This window comes from Tachypleus tridentatus, chromosome 9, assembly GCF_004210375.1.
Source record: "Tachypleus tridentatus isolate NWPU-2018 chromosome 9, ASM421037v1, whole genome shotgun sequence".
In the NCBI taxonomy this organism is placed as follows: domain Eukaryota; kingdom Metazoa; phylum Arthropoda; class Merostomata; order Xiphosura; family Limulidae; genus Tachypleus; species Tachypleus tridentatus.
The window spans coordinates 1538070-1557941 of NC_134833.1; the positions used below are offsets into that span (position 1 = coordinate 1538070).

Here is a 19872-nt window from a genome sequence, read left to right on the forward strand (position 1 = left end):
AAATCATTCACCCTATCAGGAATCTATTGTATTTTATAAATACAAAATGTTAGGATGTTTTTTTTCCAGCTTGTGATCCTAATAAAAACAGGAAGTGTGAAACACTAAAAAAACCATTTCAATGAATTAAACCACACACCTTGTGAATGACAACAATGAACATATTATTCTATGGCTACAAGTTTCTAGTCAATTATAACCTGAATCACAGAACTTTAAATAGATCATTGTTTTCTATAACATGAATCTTAATATTTCTGAGTTTATTTCAACTGTACCACTAAGATAGCTGGTATATAATGTTGTTTGTAATTAACTGTTGTGTATGTATGACATATCCTAGATATCTGGACTTTGACAGCTTTCACTCTCTTTTTAGTTGCATATATACAAATACAAAAAAATCGTATGCCCTACAATCAAGTTATGTAGTTTTTGTATGTCGTTTTCTAACTGTAGTGCATAAACTCTGTGTTTTACTTATCTGTGTACAACATATGAAATGAAACTAAAGTTCTTCAACAACTCTTAAACGAGTGTTGTTCCACAAAACGTGGAAAGAAAGCTTGGATAAATCATTAAAAAGTATAAATTAACACACCCATTGGAACTTATTCAGTTTATTTGAGCAGACACCCTTTGTAAGAACCATGTTACAGTGGGATTAGACTCAGAACTCTTAGAAATGTATTTCTTTTTATTCACACAAAATAAACTTGGAAAACAATTTCATTTCAACGTGTAAGCTTATTCTAATTAAGTACTATATATTCAACAACAACTACTACATTTCAACATAATTTCTGCTGATCTGCCACACATTCAATCTGAATCAACTGTAACATACATTTGGACAGAGAACTAACAGTGTATACAACTTGAATATTATTACACACAAGAAACTGAAATTATCAAACCAATATATACTTTCTGAATATCACATTTCAATACTGTCATTACTTTGATATTATAAGTATAGATATGTCAACTTGTTTTCACAAACATACCTAGATAAAAAACAGATTCAATATTGTTTGATATAATAGCAAATTATATCAAAATAATAAAATATGAACAATAGCTAACACAGACCCAGAGACTTTACTTACATTGAAAGCACATGACTGATTCACTCTGCCAGCTACATCTCTTGTTTCTCTATTGTCTTTTTGGTGTTTCACTAAACCCCATACACATAATCTATCCTCAAATTTACCAGACAAAATTATGTCAAATACTTAAAGCTTTCTAAGTGTTCTAAGCCTATCTTAACAACATAATTAAAGCATGCTGCTTACACTAGTCAACATGTATTACAACATTAAAAACATAGCTTTTAACAGTACACAAGATAAATAGAAAGAAACAATTTGCTGCCTTACCTTGATACTTCCTCAACATGATACATATCTAAGTGTTCAATTCCTGGTGGTAAAGGAAGGAGTGTTTTCCCTTTAATCTGTCCTGTTATTCTGAACATCGTGCTTTGAAAATCAAGCACATGTTGGACAATATCATTAGCTATGACTTTTGGCCATCGTCTGTGGTTCTGGGGATTACATAAGATTGGTGCAAAAACCTACAGAACAAAAACTGTCTGTAATGAAAATATGTGTGTTTAAAAATATTCATATAACATATAGTAATTAACAGAAGTCTGATATATTATTATGGCAGTTGTTTCCTTTGCTTAAAATGCTGAGAAATATTATTTATTAATTATATCTGTTTTTTGTTGTATAAAGTGCACTAATATTAAACACAAAATGAAGTTTAATACAAATGCATTTCAAATTTAAGTAATGGTGCCTGTACATTAATAAATGACATCACTTTGTTCAGTAAATAGATATATGAAAGTAACAGACAGGTATATATTTTTATATAGACTAATTATCTAAGCTTTACTTAATACAATTATCCTTATTAATATTTTTTTAAGATTCTAAACTATTACTAAAATATTAATAAATGTTTATATATAAATATAACAAGTGTTTGTGGTTTCTACGTCCTATAGAAGTAGTGATAAGAGAAAGGGTATATTGTAGTGAATTACACTATAATTTTATACAAGTATATAATCACTGAAGTTTCAAAATATACAAGCTGAAACACAATGGCAGCTTTATTAGTGCATCACCTAACCTCATCAATCACTACTTGTAGTTGTTCCAGTGGTGAGGTCGATAAATCTCCATACATTAATGTTTTGTGGATGTTTTCTTTTGGTACTGCTTTGTTAACATGTTTAATGAAGTAGACAGCCTTTGTTTTGAGAATGGATGGAAAATCTGATAAGGGTATCAGTTGTCCACTGCCACAATCAGTAAAAATTAAAGTATCTTTGTCAGCTTTGTCCAAGAAGTCCATTATCAACTGCTTGTTCTCTTCAACACTTAACATTTTGGTCCATTTGTCAGGTTTTATTTTCAAAGATAGCTGTATATATGAATAGATAAATTCTATTCTTGAATCTAAATCTTCTGCCATTTTTCTGTTTATTCAACTGAATTCTCAAAGGTTATGGGACAAAACATCCCACTGGAAGTTCCTTCTGAGAAACCTATGAAATAAAACAAAACATCCTATTGGAAGTTCCTTCTGAGAAACCTATAAAATGTAACAAAACATCCCACTGGAAGTTCCTTCTGAAAAAAACAATAAAATGGAACAAAACATCCCACTGGAAGTTCCTTCTGAAAAAAACAATAAAATGGAACAAAACATCCCACTGGAAGTTGCTTCTGAGAAACCTATAAAACATATATAAAAGAAAAATCAATACATTTTTATGAATTTTTTTCCAGTAAAACCTAATATAAAGCCAAGATGGAGAATATTTTATTAATTAATTAATTGTCTAATTCACATTCCAAGTTATTTTTATGTTCAATGTCTATTCTATCAACTTTTATTTTCAAGCATATTTCATGTATATGTATACATACATATATGTATTGAATAATATGAAATTGCTTATAATGGTATCCAAAGTTATATAAAGTACAATTAATGTTTAAAAGCACTTTTGATATAATGGTAAACCCCATATTTAAAGGCATCATTTTATATCTAGTATTAATTAATTGTATTCATTCAAGAAGTGTAACCTGTACACAAAAATACAACATTGTTTTCTATTGGTACTATATTTCTTGCAGAATATCTTTATTTAAAGACAAAGTTCTGGAACATGTTATAGAGAAACTTTTGTACTTACAGCATATCTTACTACTTTGTTAAATAAAGCGTATCTTACTACTTTGTACATCTTACCACCACGTATCTTACTACTTTGTACCACCACGTATCTTACTACTTTTGTATCTTACTATTGTCTTACTCTACTATCTTACTACTTTGTACTCTGATCTTACTACTTTGTACTATACTACTGTCACATATCTTACTACTTTGCTACCATACTATCTACTTTGCAACGATCTTACTACTTTGTACTAACGTATCTTACTCTACTACATATCTTACTACTTTGTACTACCCGTATATCTTACTCTTTGTACTATCCCACATGTATTTTACTACTTTGTAACCTGATCTTCTATATATCTATCTTACTCTCCTACAGTATTAGTTTCTTATACACAATATTCACATGTTTGTAGGTCCTGATTTCTAACATCCTAAATCTAATTTAAAACATACGTTATTAGCTGCACTATATCCTACCTAACCTTCTTTACTGGAGGTTCCTTGCAAAACTATATTTGTTTATTCCAGTTTATGATTGGCCAGCTATGAACAGAATGTGTATTGTGAATATAAGTTTCCCTCTTTCACATGAGATTCATTCTCACCTTTGTAAATAACATCCTTCTTTCCTAACCAGAAGTCACTTCTTGCTGCAGAAGTCCATTTCGTTGTCTTACTGTGGACTTCAACTTGCGTAATGACTTAACTAAATACAATTTCTCCTACTTAAATCTCTACCACTCAGTGTAACAGTTCTACCACTAGTTGATCAACTTCTATTGTTGGCAATTCTACAATAAAATAATTGTATATTTTGTTTTTTTCACTTCAGTAACATGTTTTGTTTCTCTGATACGACCAACCTGCACCTGTTTTTCTACATATCAGATCCACAAATCTTTTTCACATATCTTGAGACTAAGAGTAAGGTTTATTCTTCAGTTACCACATACATAGCATTATAAAATGGTGAATGAAAACAACTGTGTTTTGGATAGTAATTTCCAAAACCAACCGTGATTATGTGTTGAATTTTATTTGAAATAAATCTAAATTCCTAACATATTTTGATGCATGACTCCAGTACTTTAAGTTCCTACAAAATATTACACTTTGTGGGTATTGAAACTGATCTGTTATACAGGGTCATCAAAGTCACACAAAACAGCAATATGTTTGACACACTTATCTTTCCAGTTTGTTCTGTGTACATAACAAAATTTTATGACTAATATTTAAAAGATAACAAATATTTTCATCAACTGAACTTACTTTAATCTTTGTATATTTCTCTTATTCTGGTATTTATTGTCATCATGAACAGGTTACACAATTATATCTTTAAGTATAAAAAAAAGTATCAGTATAAAAATTCCAGCCAGGCTGCAAGAGGAATGACATATTACAAAAGATCTTATATTATTTATTTATATTATTTCATATTTTGAGATGATTCACAAATTCTGAGTTTTGTATTCATATTTGAGCTATTCCAGTTTACCTAGTTAAAGTTAAATAGTACCATAATCATAATTCCAAATTTAACTCAATTGATTAGTCTTCTAAAATGGCTTGCAACTAACAACTTGGTAAGCATTATACTGATAACAACTACCAAACTGACTTCACCAAAGCACATTTCAATTAAATTTTAGTTTGATTTAAATGGATTCAACATATCTATAAATGCACATTAACTTTATATTCAAAATGTATTATAATTCCTTCATGTATTTTATATGTATAAATTCTTGTTTAATTATTAATTTACTGATTAAAACTCATACACATGTATATTTACAAGTGGAATACCATCACATTCTAGTGTACAAAAATTTATGTTGATCCATCAAATCTGATTCTTTTATATCTGACAAGACTCCATCTTAATCTGTCAAGGTTTGGAGAGAAATATTAGTCACACACCTTTACTTTTAATAAACATGCAACAACTATTTCTTTACAAAAAACTAATCTTTTATACTTTCACTTCTGCAGTTTCCTCAAACTGGGCTTTATAATTTGTTTCACAAGAGAATAAAATATTTAAAAGTGTTTTAGACAAAAACAGAGAGGTAAAAAATACACTTGCAAACATGTAGTAGTTTTAGGTCAAATATAGCATACAATTACAAGAGATTTGAGGAACAAAATGTTAAAGGATGTTTGTGATGATTTGCAGTAGAAGACTCAATGTGGAGTTCAGGTAAAAATAATAATAATTAAAAAAACAGCAGAATATCCAGCTGTATAGGTGAAGAACTACTGGATGGGGAAGTTGAAAAACTTAAAATAAACTACACATACTAGTAAGCATAAAACTTTATTAGACTATTTTGAGAAACTTATAAAATCAGCAAACAACAATTAAAGATATAGGAGTGTGAAATATTCGTATACTACACAGATACGATGACTTAATTAGGTTCCACTCAATGATCATCACATCAAAATTATATTTCATCTTTGAACCTTTACCGCTTATCTTTGCCAGAAAGGTATAACTCCAGATAATAATGTACATAACTACACCACCAACAGTCACTTAGTTTCTAGTATAATGCTAACAAGAGTCAATAATTTAATCTTGTCCCAGTGTGTTCAGTCTTGTTACTTACCTGCGTAAGCTTAGGAATAAATTCTGCTCTAGTCTTATATAAAACAGTAATTTGAAAGGTAAACCTAAAACACTATTTGAAACACTTAACAATTTTACACGAGAACAAAATATGTTCATAAATACATATAACACAAATATTGTATAAATAGTGAATTTATGTCTTATACTTAAATGTCTTTCTTGTTTTTCATTTATAAGTGGATTTCTTTAGTTTGAAGTTACATGTGTAATAACACAGACAATTCAGCAGTCACATTTTGAAGCATTGCGGTTGCTATGGAAACGTAAAATTTCATTGAAATTTCTGTACTCTCTAACGCATTATCGTCATGTCAATAGGCCAAGTAAAATGTTTTTTATTATTTTTACTATTTTAGACTTAGTAGTATTTAAGGTTTTAAATACCTTAGGGGAGACCCTTAAGGCAAACCTGGGGCGCTCAGAAACTTTTGTTTCTCTTCAGCCCCACACGTGTATGAGGTAGGACGTATCATGAAAAAAAAAAATGAATTGAGTGATGTATCACAGAATATTACTATAAAAAATTGAGGACCGGGAGAGCTGAACTCGTTTGCTTTGGACGGAAATCATCATGATCACGAGCTGGGAGACCAAAGGCTGCAGCAGGTCATACATTCTTCAGGGGACCGGTGATATAGGGAGGGATATGGATAGAGAGAGAGAAAAAAAAAAAGAAAGAGAGAGTGAGAGAGGAAGAGAGATAGGGAGAGAGTAATATAGGGGGAGAGAGATAGGAATAGGTACAGAAGGTCTTTTCAGGGCCAGAGTGCCTGGGATCTATAAATCCAATGGCTGAGTAAATAAACATCCTGGTTCTTAAATACCATGAAATACCCCAGCATACTCGGTACAAAGAAATAGAATGCAATGCCACCGGAACATCCAAAAAACGCGAACATTACAAATTGGGAAAAGTGGTTTACTGAAAATTCCGTCTATAATAATAACAATGACAAGCAAATTTAAAATGAATGAATAGGATCGCGGTGATTTCAGCAATAGCACCCGTAACAGTACAGTGAGTGAAAAAATTAATATTTGTAATAAAAATTTATAAAACATATATTTTGCTCTTTCTTCTTTTTTTTTAAATAAAATGTGATGCCACTTTTTCTACTTTATTAGTTGTTCCTTTGTTTTAATTCAGTTTAAGCAGGTATAAAGTATTGTGTGTTTTTCATATAACAAAGCCACAAAGGGCTATCTGCTCAGCCCACCGAGGGGAATCGAACCCCTGATTTTAGCGTTGTAAATCCGGAGACATACCGCTGTACAAAGTATCACAAACTGCGTTAAATTTATCAAACGATGAAACTTACGATTCATGCTTTTAGTGTTTCTGAAACTGAAGTTTTCCCAAATAATTGATCAACATTTTTTATGTGTTAAGTGCTAATGACATGGTGCACAAAAGTTAAAAGTGAAGGAAAGAAAATGTTCACTGATTCACTAAAAACCAAAACATTCACCGGTGAAACATGATCTATCGATCGGTGAATACAGTGATATTATATTATTATAAAATTACGATTAACATATATCCTTAGCTAGTTTATGTGCCATACGTTTTAATGATTTATAAATAGCATTTTTTATAAACTTTGTGTATTTATAAGCCTAGTCGACCAGATTTTCTCTGGTGGTTTGAGAGAAAAGGTTTATCGGAAGCTTGGAAATCCGTATAGGGACTTCGCTTTTTCTTTACGGGTATTTGGGTATGTTAAAAATTTTATACCCAGGAGGGTCAGGTGCTAAAAGACCTCTTCCTCCATCCCTAACTTCAATTCTCAACTACTACTATGTTGAAGTTGTAGTGCAGACTGTAGACCTTACCATACCAAACTGTGTAGCAAGGTCAGACACGCAAACACCACTCTCATACTTCGCTATGAGATATTTTTTCACCTCTATTGTGGCTCTAACAACTTTTCTTTTGGGTTTGCTGCTTTCATTTTCCTTCTTTGACCCAATGGTAGCTTATTTAATCAGAATATTTAGAAAAACAACAAGAACAAAAAAGAAACATGAGAACGTTCACAGCAGATTTTAGAGAGGGTGTGGACTGAGTGACAGGTGAGGGTAAAATGTTTTGGGCAAGCTTGGCGTGAGCCGAAAAATGATAGAAAAGTCTTTCGGGTCATCAGTCGGGTTATTTCGGGGTTTCGGGCCACGACAGCTTGGTTCGGGAACCGAGTTTATGTTCGACAACCGAGAGATTTTTTTTCTCAAACAATATGTTCGAAAACCGAATTGTTCGAGAAGGGAGTCGTTCGAGAACCGAGGTACCACTGTATTACTCACATACATGATAAATAAGATACAACTAACTACCCCTTCTTGTGGGACACCTGCCTCAGGTGAAAAAGACTCTGAGTAGACCCCATTAACATCGGCTTTAGATGTTCTATTATCCAGAAAGTTAAATAGCCAACGAATAGTTCCCTGTGGTATATTCATTTCCATTAAGCGGTATCGTAATCCGTGAAGCCAGACAGTGTCGAATGCTTTCTCGATGTCGAGAAAGCCAGCGGCAGTGCATTCGTTTTTCTTAAAATTATCGGTAATTGTTTCAGTTAATCTGATTAGGTAGTCTGTAGTTTGTCTAAATTTCCTAAAGCCGTTTTGAATTTCGGGTAATTCTCAGTTTGCTTCTAAATAAATTGATTACTAAATTATTTTTTCCAATATTTTTCCTCTGCAGCTGGTTAGACTAATCGGGCGATAACTTGGTTTATTTGTTAGCTTTCCTTATTTATGTAACATTAAAATTACGGCTTGCTTCCAAGAAACAGGGATATGTACATAGTTTTGTTATGTTCAATGAAGTTATTGACTTTATTAGAGTCTGGCTCACGGTGTGTTTTGAAAATTTTTTCCAGGTGATCACCTGGTTTTTTCTAGGTTAGTGTAAGCTGTTTTGTCATGTGAGTTTAGACGTGGATACTCTTTGTTTGTTTTTCTTGTGTTTTATCTTTTCAAGTATGTCCAGAATTGTTTTGGATCTGTTTTATGATTTAATTGTAAGCAGAAAGTGTCTCAACCATCTTGTTTTTGTTGTCGGATTTGATTTCTAATAGTATTTGTTTGTGTTTTTAGTGTCGGATTTCGATTCTCTATGTACTGCCTGCGTAGTGTTTTTCTTTCTTTTATTAGGTGTATTATTTCTTGATGTGGTTACCATATGTGTTTTGATGTAGTGTTTTTGTTTTGGCATTGTACTGTTGGTTGCATGTATTAGACACTTAGAGATTATTTATATGACTATATGCATCTATATCTGTTGCGTCTGCTGCATATTTAATTACTTCCGTCTGTAAAATTTGATCTATGATTAATTGAAATTCTGATCAATGAGCTTTTTTTATAATTTATCTTTTACTTTAAGTTTGTTCAAGTGGAGGTGAGATTGAAGATATATCAGACTGGAAGGTGGTTACTATCCATATGGTGACCAACACAAAAGTTTACAAATTTGTGACACAAATTAGGAGCAGAGGCATAATTCTAGTATTTCACTGGTGCCATGTGCATAAGATATGTATAGGTGTTGCATCATTTAGCAGAATTATATTAGTTTTGGTTAGAAATTTATACAATATTTTACCATTAGTTTATACATTTACAGTGGATGGTGGTATGTTAACTATTTAGATCTCCTGTAATTATGATATTGAGGTTATGATTATATATCCTGTTTAATAGTCTGGAATCTAATACTTTGCTAGGTGATCAGTAAATGCCCGTCACTGTAACTTCAGTGTTATTTTGACTTCTTACATCTATTGCTACAGATTAACTTGAGGAAGTTATTCTTACTTCCTGAACTATAAGTTCAGTTTTATACAATATTAAAATTCCTCTATTAGAATCTTTCTTATCTTTTCTATCTTGCCTGATCGTAGAATATCCTTTTGTTTTAAATCTATGGTGATTATAGTGTCCTGTTTCACAAATTACAAAGACATTTGGTTTTATGATGTTAGTTATATCTTCAATTTCACTTTCTTAGAAGCAATAGCACTCAAGGTATTGATATGTAATACTGTGAATTTACCTATGATTAATAAAATTCATGATGTATGTTAAGACCTGTGGTAAGTCTTTTGGATATTTTATAAATACTTTAATGACTATTTTATTAGATTTTTTACATTATTAGGTTTTGTGTATTCAGCCATTATTTCAGAAAAGTAGATGTAATGGCATCAATGTATTTTCAATGTTCACTGGTTTTATGTGCATCTTCTGTAGTTTTGGGTAAATCTTTACAAGTTATTGGTAGTTTTATGTGCATCTTCAGTAGTTTTGGGTAAATCTTTACATGTTATTGGTGGTTTTTCCTGAGTGCGTAATGTTTCTTTGACTGATGCAGCATGCGAGTTTACTTGTGTTATTTTTGGTTGTGGTACATATTATGTTTTCATGTTTTTGAGTAGTAGGTGGTTTTGCTTGTTCTTTGTTTGTGTGTGGCATAAGCTTATGTATTTTGATTTTTAATTTTGTATGTATGTGTTTTAATTGATTTGTATTTGTGGCAACCTTTATAAGTTTGCAGTGTGTTGTTCCACAATTGCAGAATTTTGGTTTGGGGTTTTGCTTGGTACATTGAGATATGTGGTGATTTTTTCCACAGCCTACACAGAGCATATTTGCTTCACATACTGCTGCTACATGTCCAAACTTTTGGCACTGGTAGCACTGTGTTACTATTACTGAGGGTGTTTTAATAAGTTGATACCATTTTTAATAAGTTGTGATATGTCCTGAGTATTGTGGACAGTAGTTAAAATTGTTTGTTTGAATTTCATGCAAAGCTCCACAAGAGCTATCTGTGCTAACCATCCCTAATTTAGATGTGTAAGACCAGAGGGAAGAAAGCTAGTCATCCCTACCCACCACCAACTCTTACGCTACTCTTTCACCAACAAATAGTGGGATTGGTTGTTACATTATAATGCTCCCATGGCTGAAATGGTGAGCATATTTGGTGCGATGGAAATTCGAACCTGTGACCATCAGATTACGAGTCTAACACCCTAACCATTAAAATCATTACTAGTCTTACTTTAACGTACCATCACAAAACTACCGATTAATAAAGCATGTTTCACTAACCAAACAACTAAAGATTTTATAGAATTAATAAGTTGCAAGATACACAGCCAACCAGTAAGGAATAAGACACTTCGGGAATATAAAACAGTTAATTTCACGATGACATATGTAAATACCTTGATGTATAAATACAAGTACAGCTTCTTTGTTTGAATTTCATGCAAAGCTACTCAAAGGTTATTTGAACTAGGTATCCATAAGTTTGAAGTGCTAGATAAGAGGGGAGGCAACTAGCTAAATCTTGGAATATCCTTTACTGACAAAAAATGAATTTAACTGTCATGTTACAACGAATCCAGATTGCAAGTCAAAGAACCCTATTCACCAGGCTTCAAGTATAGCTGGTGTTATATTACACTAGAGTGAAAAACTATTGACCATATCTTTGTTATAGATGCCCTGTGTATGATATTTAATGTCAGTGACTTAAGTTTCCTTAAAAACTTCAACATGACTTTGTCTCACTTCTAAAGGAGGGTCTGGTACACAGCTTCACCTTACTTCTCCAGTTTCTCACAATGTTTTATGTTGTTGTAAATACTCTGCTTTTCTGATTATATTAAATTCTTCATGCATTTATATCAATTGTATAATTATGTTATTTGCTTTCTCAGGAACAGAATATTGGTGTACATAAATTATGTATGGTTTGAAGAAAACTATCTTTCCTCTCCCTAAAGAACACATCAAAATAAAGACTACATACAGAATACAATGATATCCCATGAGCGAAAGGGTCCCAGTAATTAAAACCATTTTCACAACTGTTTAAAGTATCAAAGCTCAGTTACCTCTCTGATAAATAAATGTTCTTTCTTTTCTCATCTGTACCATAAAACAGAGGCGTCACAAGGTACTTAAAAAAATCAGGGTTCAGGCCCAGAGATGTTGAAATTTTTGGTGTTTCGGGAGGATATTTTATTAGTATTGCCTTCTATTCTGATTTCACATGACATTAATTAGGGATTCAAAGCGTTTTACTACCTCCACAAGTCAAGTTGGAATAATTCCTTTAAAACATGTTTTTAAAGCAAATTTTGGGGGCTTGTTTTCTGAGATTATATACATATGAATATGTTGTAAATATTCATAAAAATTATATTTCATAAGTTAACTGCCTACTGTTAAAAGATAACATCTTTAGCATCTTTTTGACAACTAACTCTTGTCAGGTAGTTAGTGTCAAACATCAGTAACCTGTCCTTGGTCAAAGGATACAAACAAAATATGACTATATTGTATCTATAACTCTATTCTTCAATTTTTCACTAAACAGTTATTACCGCGAAAAAAAAAAAAAGTTTACAACTGTAATCAAAGTTGCTCACTCCTCTCTAACATTAATCAAGAGATTTGTTTGTTTACTGAATTCTGTGCAAGGCTACACATGTACTGACTACATTACCAGTATGAAATTTTAAACTGATAGACCAGAGGTGGGCAACTTATTTTTTATAGTGGCCACACTGTGGCTAATGAAAACAACGTTGGTCACACTATTCAAAAAAACAAATTGAAAGATGTTAGTTTAATCTAAATAATTGCATTTCAGCTAACCTTCAATGTGAAAATTGATGGGAGTTTCATCAACAAGTTTTGTGAAATTTGGCTTAATATCTATGTTCAATGAGCATCTTAGCTCTGCCTGTAAATTTATGTCAGTGAGCCAAGATCTGTATACAAACTTGAAAAAAATCTTGTGTATAAAATGCTGACTCACACACCCACATGGATCCAAACATGGAAAATAATTTTGAAATTGCTGTCTTTAAATTTGGAAGACTCATTTATCAGAACAGTGAACCACATCTCTCTAATAGAACATTTTTGTTTACCTTTTATGTGTTCTATACTTTGCAGGGGTAAGCATATCATCTTCAAATCCAACGACAAAAAAGATGTAATTTCCTTACTGATATTTCCTAAGTCAAATTGAAATGGATTATGCAAAAATTCAAATATTAATTTCAATTTTTTTAATTTGGAGAAACGTGATTCAACTTTTTAAGATAGATTTTTGATCCAGTTTACACAGAGATCATCTTCAGCATCAGAGAAATCATAGTCATTATTTTATAGAAAAGTGTTCAACTCTGCAAAATTCATCAAATCATTCTTTGTAATTGTTCCACAAGGAGATTTAGCTTTAATTGAAATGTATAAATAAACTGTGATTGCTCACTTATTATTTTACCTCTTCCCTAAAGCTTTGTATTCAAATTATTCAAGTGAGCCATCATGTCACCATGACAAAGTTTCACTTTCAGGGAAATTTTCAATTTTACCTTTTTCAACAAGATACTCTTTTATTTGAGGAAATAAGGAAGTGAATTGTTCCAAGACTTTTGCTCTATTTAACCATCTTACATCTGCAAAATCAATAAGGTCATCAAATGTACAGTCAATGCTTTTCTTCAAAGACTTAACAAACTGTTGATGGATGAGAGAACTTCCACTTTTAATACAATTCACAATTTTTTACAACAATGTCCATCAAATTTTTCAATTCATCACTTTTATACATCTGAGCACATAAATTTTCATGATACAAAATACAATGGAAAGATAGTAGCATGGACTTCACATTACTTTGAATTAAATGCTGCTTCAGAAACTAGTTTTTTAAAGTCCAGATTGAATTACTTTGACATTTCAATATATTTTTCAAAGATGTTTTTTCCACATGTTTGATCTCGTAATCCACAAAGACCAAACATTTCTACCCTTACTTGAAGAATTGAAGTTACATATTGAACCCAAAATATCAACTGTGCAGTGTCACAAACAACTGTTGACTCATCTAGTACCAAAGAAAAATACAGTCTTTTAGTTGTTCAAACAACTGATTTTCTGTCTTTTTCTAACTCTAACAGTCTACAGACAATTGTTCTTCGACTTAATTGAAAATTATTTATCTTTTGAAGAATATTTTATTTTTGAATCACAATTCACCAACAGAGTTTCTATGATCACAATCAATATTTCTTTTACTAGTTCAGCATAAAAAAATAATTTCTTTTTTTGAGCTAGAAACCAAGATACTTTATAGCTGGCTAACATAACTAGTTCTATCAATGGTAAAAATCTTTTTAGGCTTCCCTTTTACTCGTGAAGTTGTGCTTTCAGACGGCTAATTTCATTCATATGATTCTTTGTTATCAACTGGAAAGTTTACATCAAATTTATTGTGAAAATGGTTAAAGTGTTGCTTAAAGTTGTATACTTTATTCTTAAAAACATTGTTACACAAAAGACACGCAGGTTTATTATTTGCTTCAATCATTGCAAATTTCAACTTTCATGAAATTCTCATTTCACGTTTTTCCAGTCACGAGTCACTCTCTTCTCGTCAGTAATGCCAAAATTAATTAAATTGTCTTTATTTTCTGAGTGTTCACCAGCATCTGGATTCTTACATTTTCAAATTATCCACTTATCCATACTATGGAATTAAAAACAAAATATATATTTAAACACTTGAAAGTTGCACAATAAAAATATGTTTGCAAGCACATGTGAAACAACGCACACTGGATAACAAACATCTAAACCAGACTAACATTACAAAATGGGTGGAGTCTGTGGCAGCGATGAAGCGTGCGACATTAGCGATGACATGAGGCAGTGTTGATTACCAAACTTGCAATAAAAAAATAAATGATGGAAAAGTTGATTCCTAAACTTGAGCTGACCACTATTGTGCTGTCCACTGACCACATGTGGCCAGCGGCCATGGAGTTGCCCACCCATGTGATAGACTAATAGAAAGGCAACTAGTCCACATCACCCAGGACCAGCTCTTGGGCTACTCATTCACTCACAAACAGATTGTCACATTAAAGTATGCCCACAGCTGAAAGGGTATGTTTGGTAACAGGATGTGTATTTGTAATGAATCAAACATCTCAACCACTGAGCCAATACAAGGCCCTATTGAAGAGAAAGTGTGAGATTATTCATTGAACGAAGCTACTGTATGTTAATCCTTTTATTACCATATTTAAATTGGACAAAACTATGGTTAAACTGTTTCACATAACTCCAATATGAATCGATATGTGTTTGTATATATATCACTTTTCTAATCGAAAGAAATTCAGTGACATTACATGTTTAATAAGTCTGATTTCAACAGTTTAAAAAACTGTACATTTCATCAAAACAGTTTCTGTTTTCTTCTGGAATGTTTACAAAATCTAATTTGGAAAACTTATTTAACAAAAAAACTGAAATTTAATTGAGACAATGGAGACAATTAGTTTCCATTGTGGTAATTAAAGTAAACCGATTAAACAGTTTAGAATGTAATTAAAAACGTAACTTATGAACAAATATAAATTAAATATATTATTAGTTTCACTCTAAAGTTCATTTGAAAAAATTCTCCAAAAACAATTTAAAAATTATATATTTTTTTCCTTTTAGCATATTAAAAAGAAATGAACATTTTAAAAGTTCATATATCTATGAGTAGAAGAACTGAGTAATGTTTAAACACATCCACATTGTACGTACATAGAGGCAGTCACTCACATACATTTTTCAAGATTGCACATGTTCTGTTTTGTCATCACTAACTTCTTTTTCAAGCACTTTTTGATTTGTTATATCAAGGTAGTTTTTCAACAGACAAGTTCTAACCTTTATGTTACTTTCACATAATCTTTTATTACCTAATTACAACCTACGTGTGAAAACACTCAAACTCTGAAAATCTATCATATCTGTATTCAAAGGACATACTATGATGACAGTCATAGTTCTTGGCTGTTTCCTGTTTACATACTATGATGACAGTCATAGTTCTTGGCTGTTTCCTGTTTAAAAGAGAGAAAAAATGGTCCATTAAAACCAGTACCAATTCTACAGATCCATGAGTGAAACCACAGGAAAATGTTAAAATATATCAATTACACCACAACTATCGTACTTAGTGCCAATAAGCCCGTTGTCCAGTACCAGGTAGTGGTCTTGACTATATATACATACATTATCAGTTTTCATGTACAACAACTATTAGTGTGTGAACCCAACTGAACAAGAGAAATATAATTATTTACCAACCACATTCTTGGGTAAGAATTAGTAACACAGCATTATTTTTATAACTGTTTATTTACTCTATAAAACAATTATTTTACTTCAATTAGGTTCATGGTGAATCAGTAAGATGGCCTTGTTCCCAGAGTGAATCAAGTAATCACAGCATTGACAAGAAGAAAACTACACTAGTAATTACACCTACTTACAAGAAAGTACAACAATTAGACAATACAAGTACTTACAAGAAAGTACAACAACTAGACAATACAAATACTTACAAGAAAGTACAACAACTAAACAATACAAATACTTACAAGAAAGTACAACAACTAAACAATACAAATACTTACAAGAAAGTACAACAACTAGACAATACAAATACTTACAAGAAAGTACAACAACCAGACAATTCAAATACTTACAAGAAAGTACAACAACTAGACAATACAAATACTTACAAGAAAGTACAACAACTAGACAATACAAATACTTACAAGAAAGTACAACAACCAGACAATTCAAATACTTACAAGAAAGTACAACAACTAGACAATACAAATACTTACAAGAAAGTACAACAACCAGACAATTCAAATACTTACAAGAAAGTACAACAACTAGACAATACAAATACTTACAAGAAAGTACAACAACTAGACAATACAAATACTTACAAGAAAGTACAACAACCAGACAATTCAAATACTTACAAGAAAGTACAACAACTAGACAATACAAATACTTACAAGAAAGTACAACAACCAGACAATTCAAGTACTTACAAGAAAGTACAACAACCAGACAATTCAAATACTTACAAGAAAGTACAACAACTAGACAATACAAATAGTTACAAGAAAGTACAACAACTAGACAATACAAATACTTACAAGAAAGTACAACAACTAGACAATACAAATACTTACAAGAAAGTACAACAACTAGACAATACAAATACTTACAAGAAAGTACAACAACCAGACAATTCAAATACTTACAAGAAAGTACAACAACTAGACAATACAAATACTTACAAGAAAGTACAACAACCAGACAATTCAAGTACTTACAAGAAAGTACAACAACCAGACAATTCAAATAGTTACAAGAAAGTACAACAATCAGACAATTCAAATACTTACAAGAAAGTACAACAACTAGACAATACAAATACTTACAAGAAAGTACAACAAGTAAACAATTCAAATACAAGAAAGTACAACAACTAGACAATACAAGTAACTTGCAAGAAAGTACAACAACTAGACAATACAAATACTTACAAGAAAGTACAACAACCAGACAATTCGAATACTTACAAGAAAGTACAACAACCAGACAATTCAAATACTTACAAGAAAGTACAACAACTAGACAATACAAATACTTACAAGAAAGTACAACAACCAGACAATACAAATACTTACAAGAAAGTACAACAACTAGACAATACAAATACTTACAAGAAAGTACAACAACCAGACAATTCAAATACTTACAAGAAAGTACAATAACTAGACAATACAAATACTTACAAGAAAGTACAAGTAAACAATTCAAATACAAGAAAGTACAACAACTAGACAATACAAGTAACTTGCAAGAAAGTACAACAACTAGACAATACAAGTACTTACAAGAAAGTACAACAACTAGACAATACTAAACAATTCAAATACTTACAAGAAAGTACAACAACCAGAAATTCAAATACTTAAAGAAAGTACAACAAGTAAACAATTCAAATACTTACAAGAAAGTACAACAACTAGACAATACAAGTACTTACAAGAAAGTACAACAACCAGGCAATTCAAATACTTACAAGAAAGTACAACAACTAGACAATTCAAATACTTACAAGAAAGTACAACAACTAGACAATACAAGTACTTAAAAGAAAGTACAATAAGACAATTCAAATACTTACAAAAAAGTACAACAACTATACAATTCAAATACTTACAAGAAAGTACAACAAGTAAACAATTCAAATACAAGAAAGTACAACAACTAGACAATACAAGTAACTTGCAAGAAAGTACAACAACCAGACAATTCAAATACTTACAAGAAAGTACAACAACTAGACAATACAAATACTTACAAGAAAGTACAACAACTAGACAATACAAATACTTACAAGAAAGTACAACAAGTAAACAATTCAAATACAAGAAAGTAAAACAACTAGACAATACAAGTAACTTGCAAGAAAGTACAACAACTAGACAATACAAGTACTTACAAGAAAGTACAACAACTAGACAATACAAGTACTTAAAAGAAAGTACAATAAGACAATTCAAATACTTACAAGAAAGTACAACAACCAGAAATTCAAATACTTAAAGAAAGTACAACAAGTAAACAATTCAAATACTTACAAGAAAGTACAACAAGTAAACAATTCAAATACTTACAAGAAAGTACAACAACTAGACAATACAAGTACTTACAAGAAAGTACAACAACCAGGCAATTCAAATACTTACAAGAAAGTACAACAACTAGACAATTCAAATACTTACAAGAAAGTACAACAACTAGACAATACAAGTACTTAAAAGAAAGTACAATAAGACAATTCAAATACTTACAAAAAAGTACAACAACTATACAATTCAAATACTTACAAGAAAGTACAACAACCAGAAATTCAAATACTTAAAGAAAGTACAACAAGTAAACAATTCAAATACTTACAAGAAAGTACAACAACTAGACAATACAAGTACTTACAAGAAAGTACAACAACCAGGCAATTCAAATACTTACAAGAAAGTACAACAACCAGGCAATTCAAATACTTACAAGAAAGTACAACAACTAGACAATTCAAATACTTACAAGAAAGTACAACAACTAGACAATACAAGTACTTAAAAGAAAGTACAATAAGACAATTCAAATACTTACAAAAAAGTACAACAACTATACAATTCAAATACTTACAAGAAAGTACAACAAGTAAACAATTCAAATACAAGAAAGTACAACAACTAGACAATACAAGTAACTTGCAAGAAAGTACAACAACTAGACAATACAAGTACTTACAAGAAAGTACAACAACTAGACAATACTAAACAATTCAAATACTTACAAGAAAGTACAACAACCAGAAATTCAAATACTTAAAGAAAGTACAACAAGTAAACAATTCAAATACTTACAAGAAAGTACAACAAGTAAACAATTCAAATACTTACAAGAAAGTACAACAACTAGACAATACAAGTACTTACAAGAAAGTACAACAAGTAAACAATTCAAATACTTACAAGAAAGTACAACAACTAGACAATTCAAATACTTACAAGAAAGTACAACAACTAGACAATTCAAATACTTACAAGAAAGTACAACAACTAGACAATACAAGTACTTAAAAGAAAGTACAACAACTATACAATTCAAATTTAACTGTCATGATATAAAAGAATATTTAGTGCAAACACTACATATTTATGTGGTTAGTGAATATTTTGATTGTTAGTTTTGTTCACAACAAGAGAGTTAGAAGTCATAACTTAAAAGTAAATGTTACAACAAGTTTTATTATGCAAATCTGTACGAGTTGTGCTTACAACTAGCTGATGTCAAAATTATTGAATATTTCATGAAATGTACTGCTGTCTTCGACAAACTGAGCAGACAATTAAATATTAATCATATGAATATTGTGTAATAAGCAAGAAACATGCACAGACAGACAAAGACAGAACAAGAAAAGAAACAAAGTCATGTAAAATAAACACTTGGACAGAGAAGGATGGCCTAACAGTACACACACATAATAGGGTAAGACTAATAATGTTGAAAGAGATAATAAGAAGGATAGTTTATTTCATCAA

General features: G+C 31.0%; 2 protein-coding genes across 2 annotated transcripts in view; both read right to left on the reverse strand.

The window, feature by feature from the left end:
• LOC143226957 (dynein beta chain, ciliary-like) overlaps positions 1-2555 on the reverse strand; it is an 11324-nt gene extending 8769 nt beyond the window's left edge. Inside the window, exons 1-3 of the mRNA XM_076458512.1 lie at positions 2149-2555; positions 1383-1579; positions 1110-1200 (exon numbers count right to left, since the gene is read on the reverse strand). Of these exons, the coding sequence (XP_076314627.1) occupies positions 1110-1200; positions 1383-1579; positions 2149-2493 (633 nt within the window). The 5' untranslated portion in view covers positions 2494-2555. The remainder of the gene's footprint in view (positions 1-1109; positions 1201-1382; positions 1580-2148) is intronic.
• A 13065-nt stretch (positions 2556-15620) lies between these two features.
• LOC143226958 (ATP synthase mitochondrial F1 complex assembly factor 2-like) overlaps positions 15621-19872 on the reverse strand; it is a 35814-nt gene continuing 31562 nt past the window's right edge. Inside the window, exon 10 of the mRNA XM_076458513.1 lies at positions 15621-15789. The gene's annotated coding sequence lies outside the window, so the exon portion shown is untranslated. The remainder of the gene's footprint in view (positions 15790-19872) is intronic.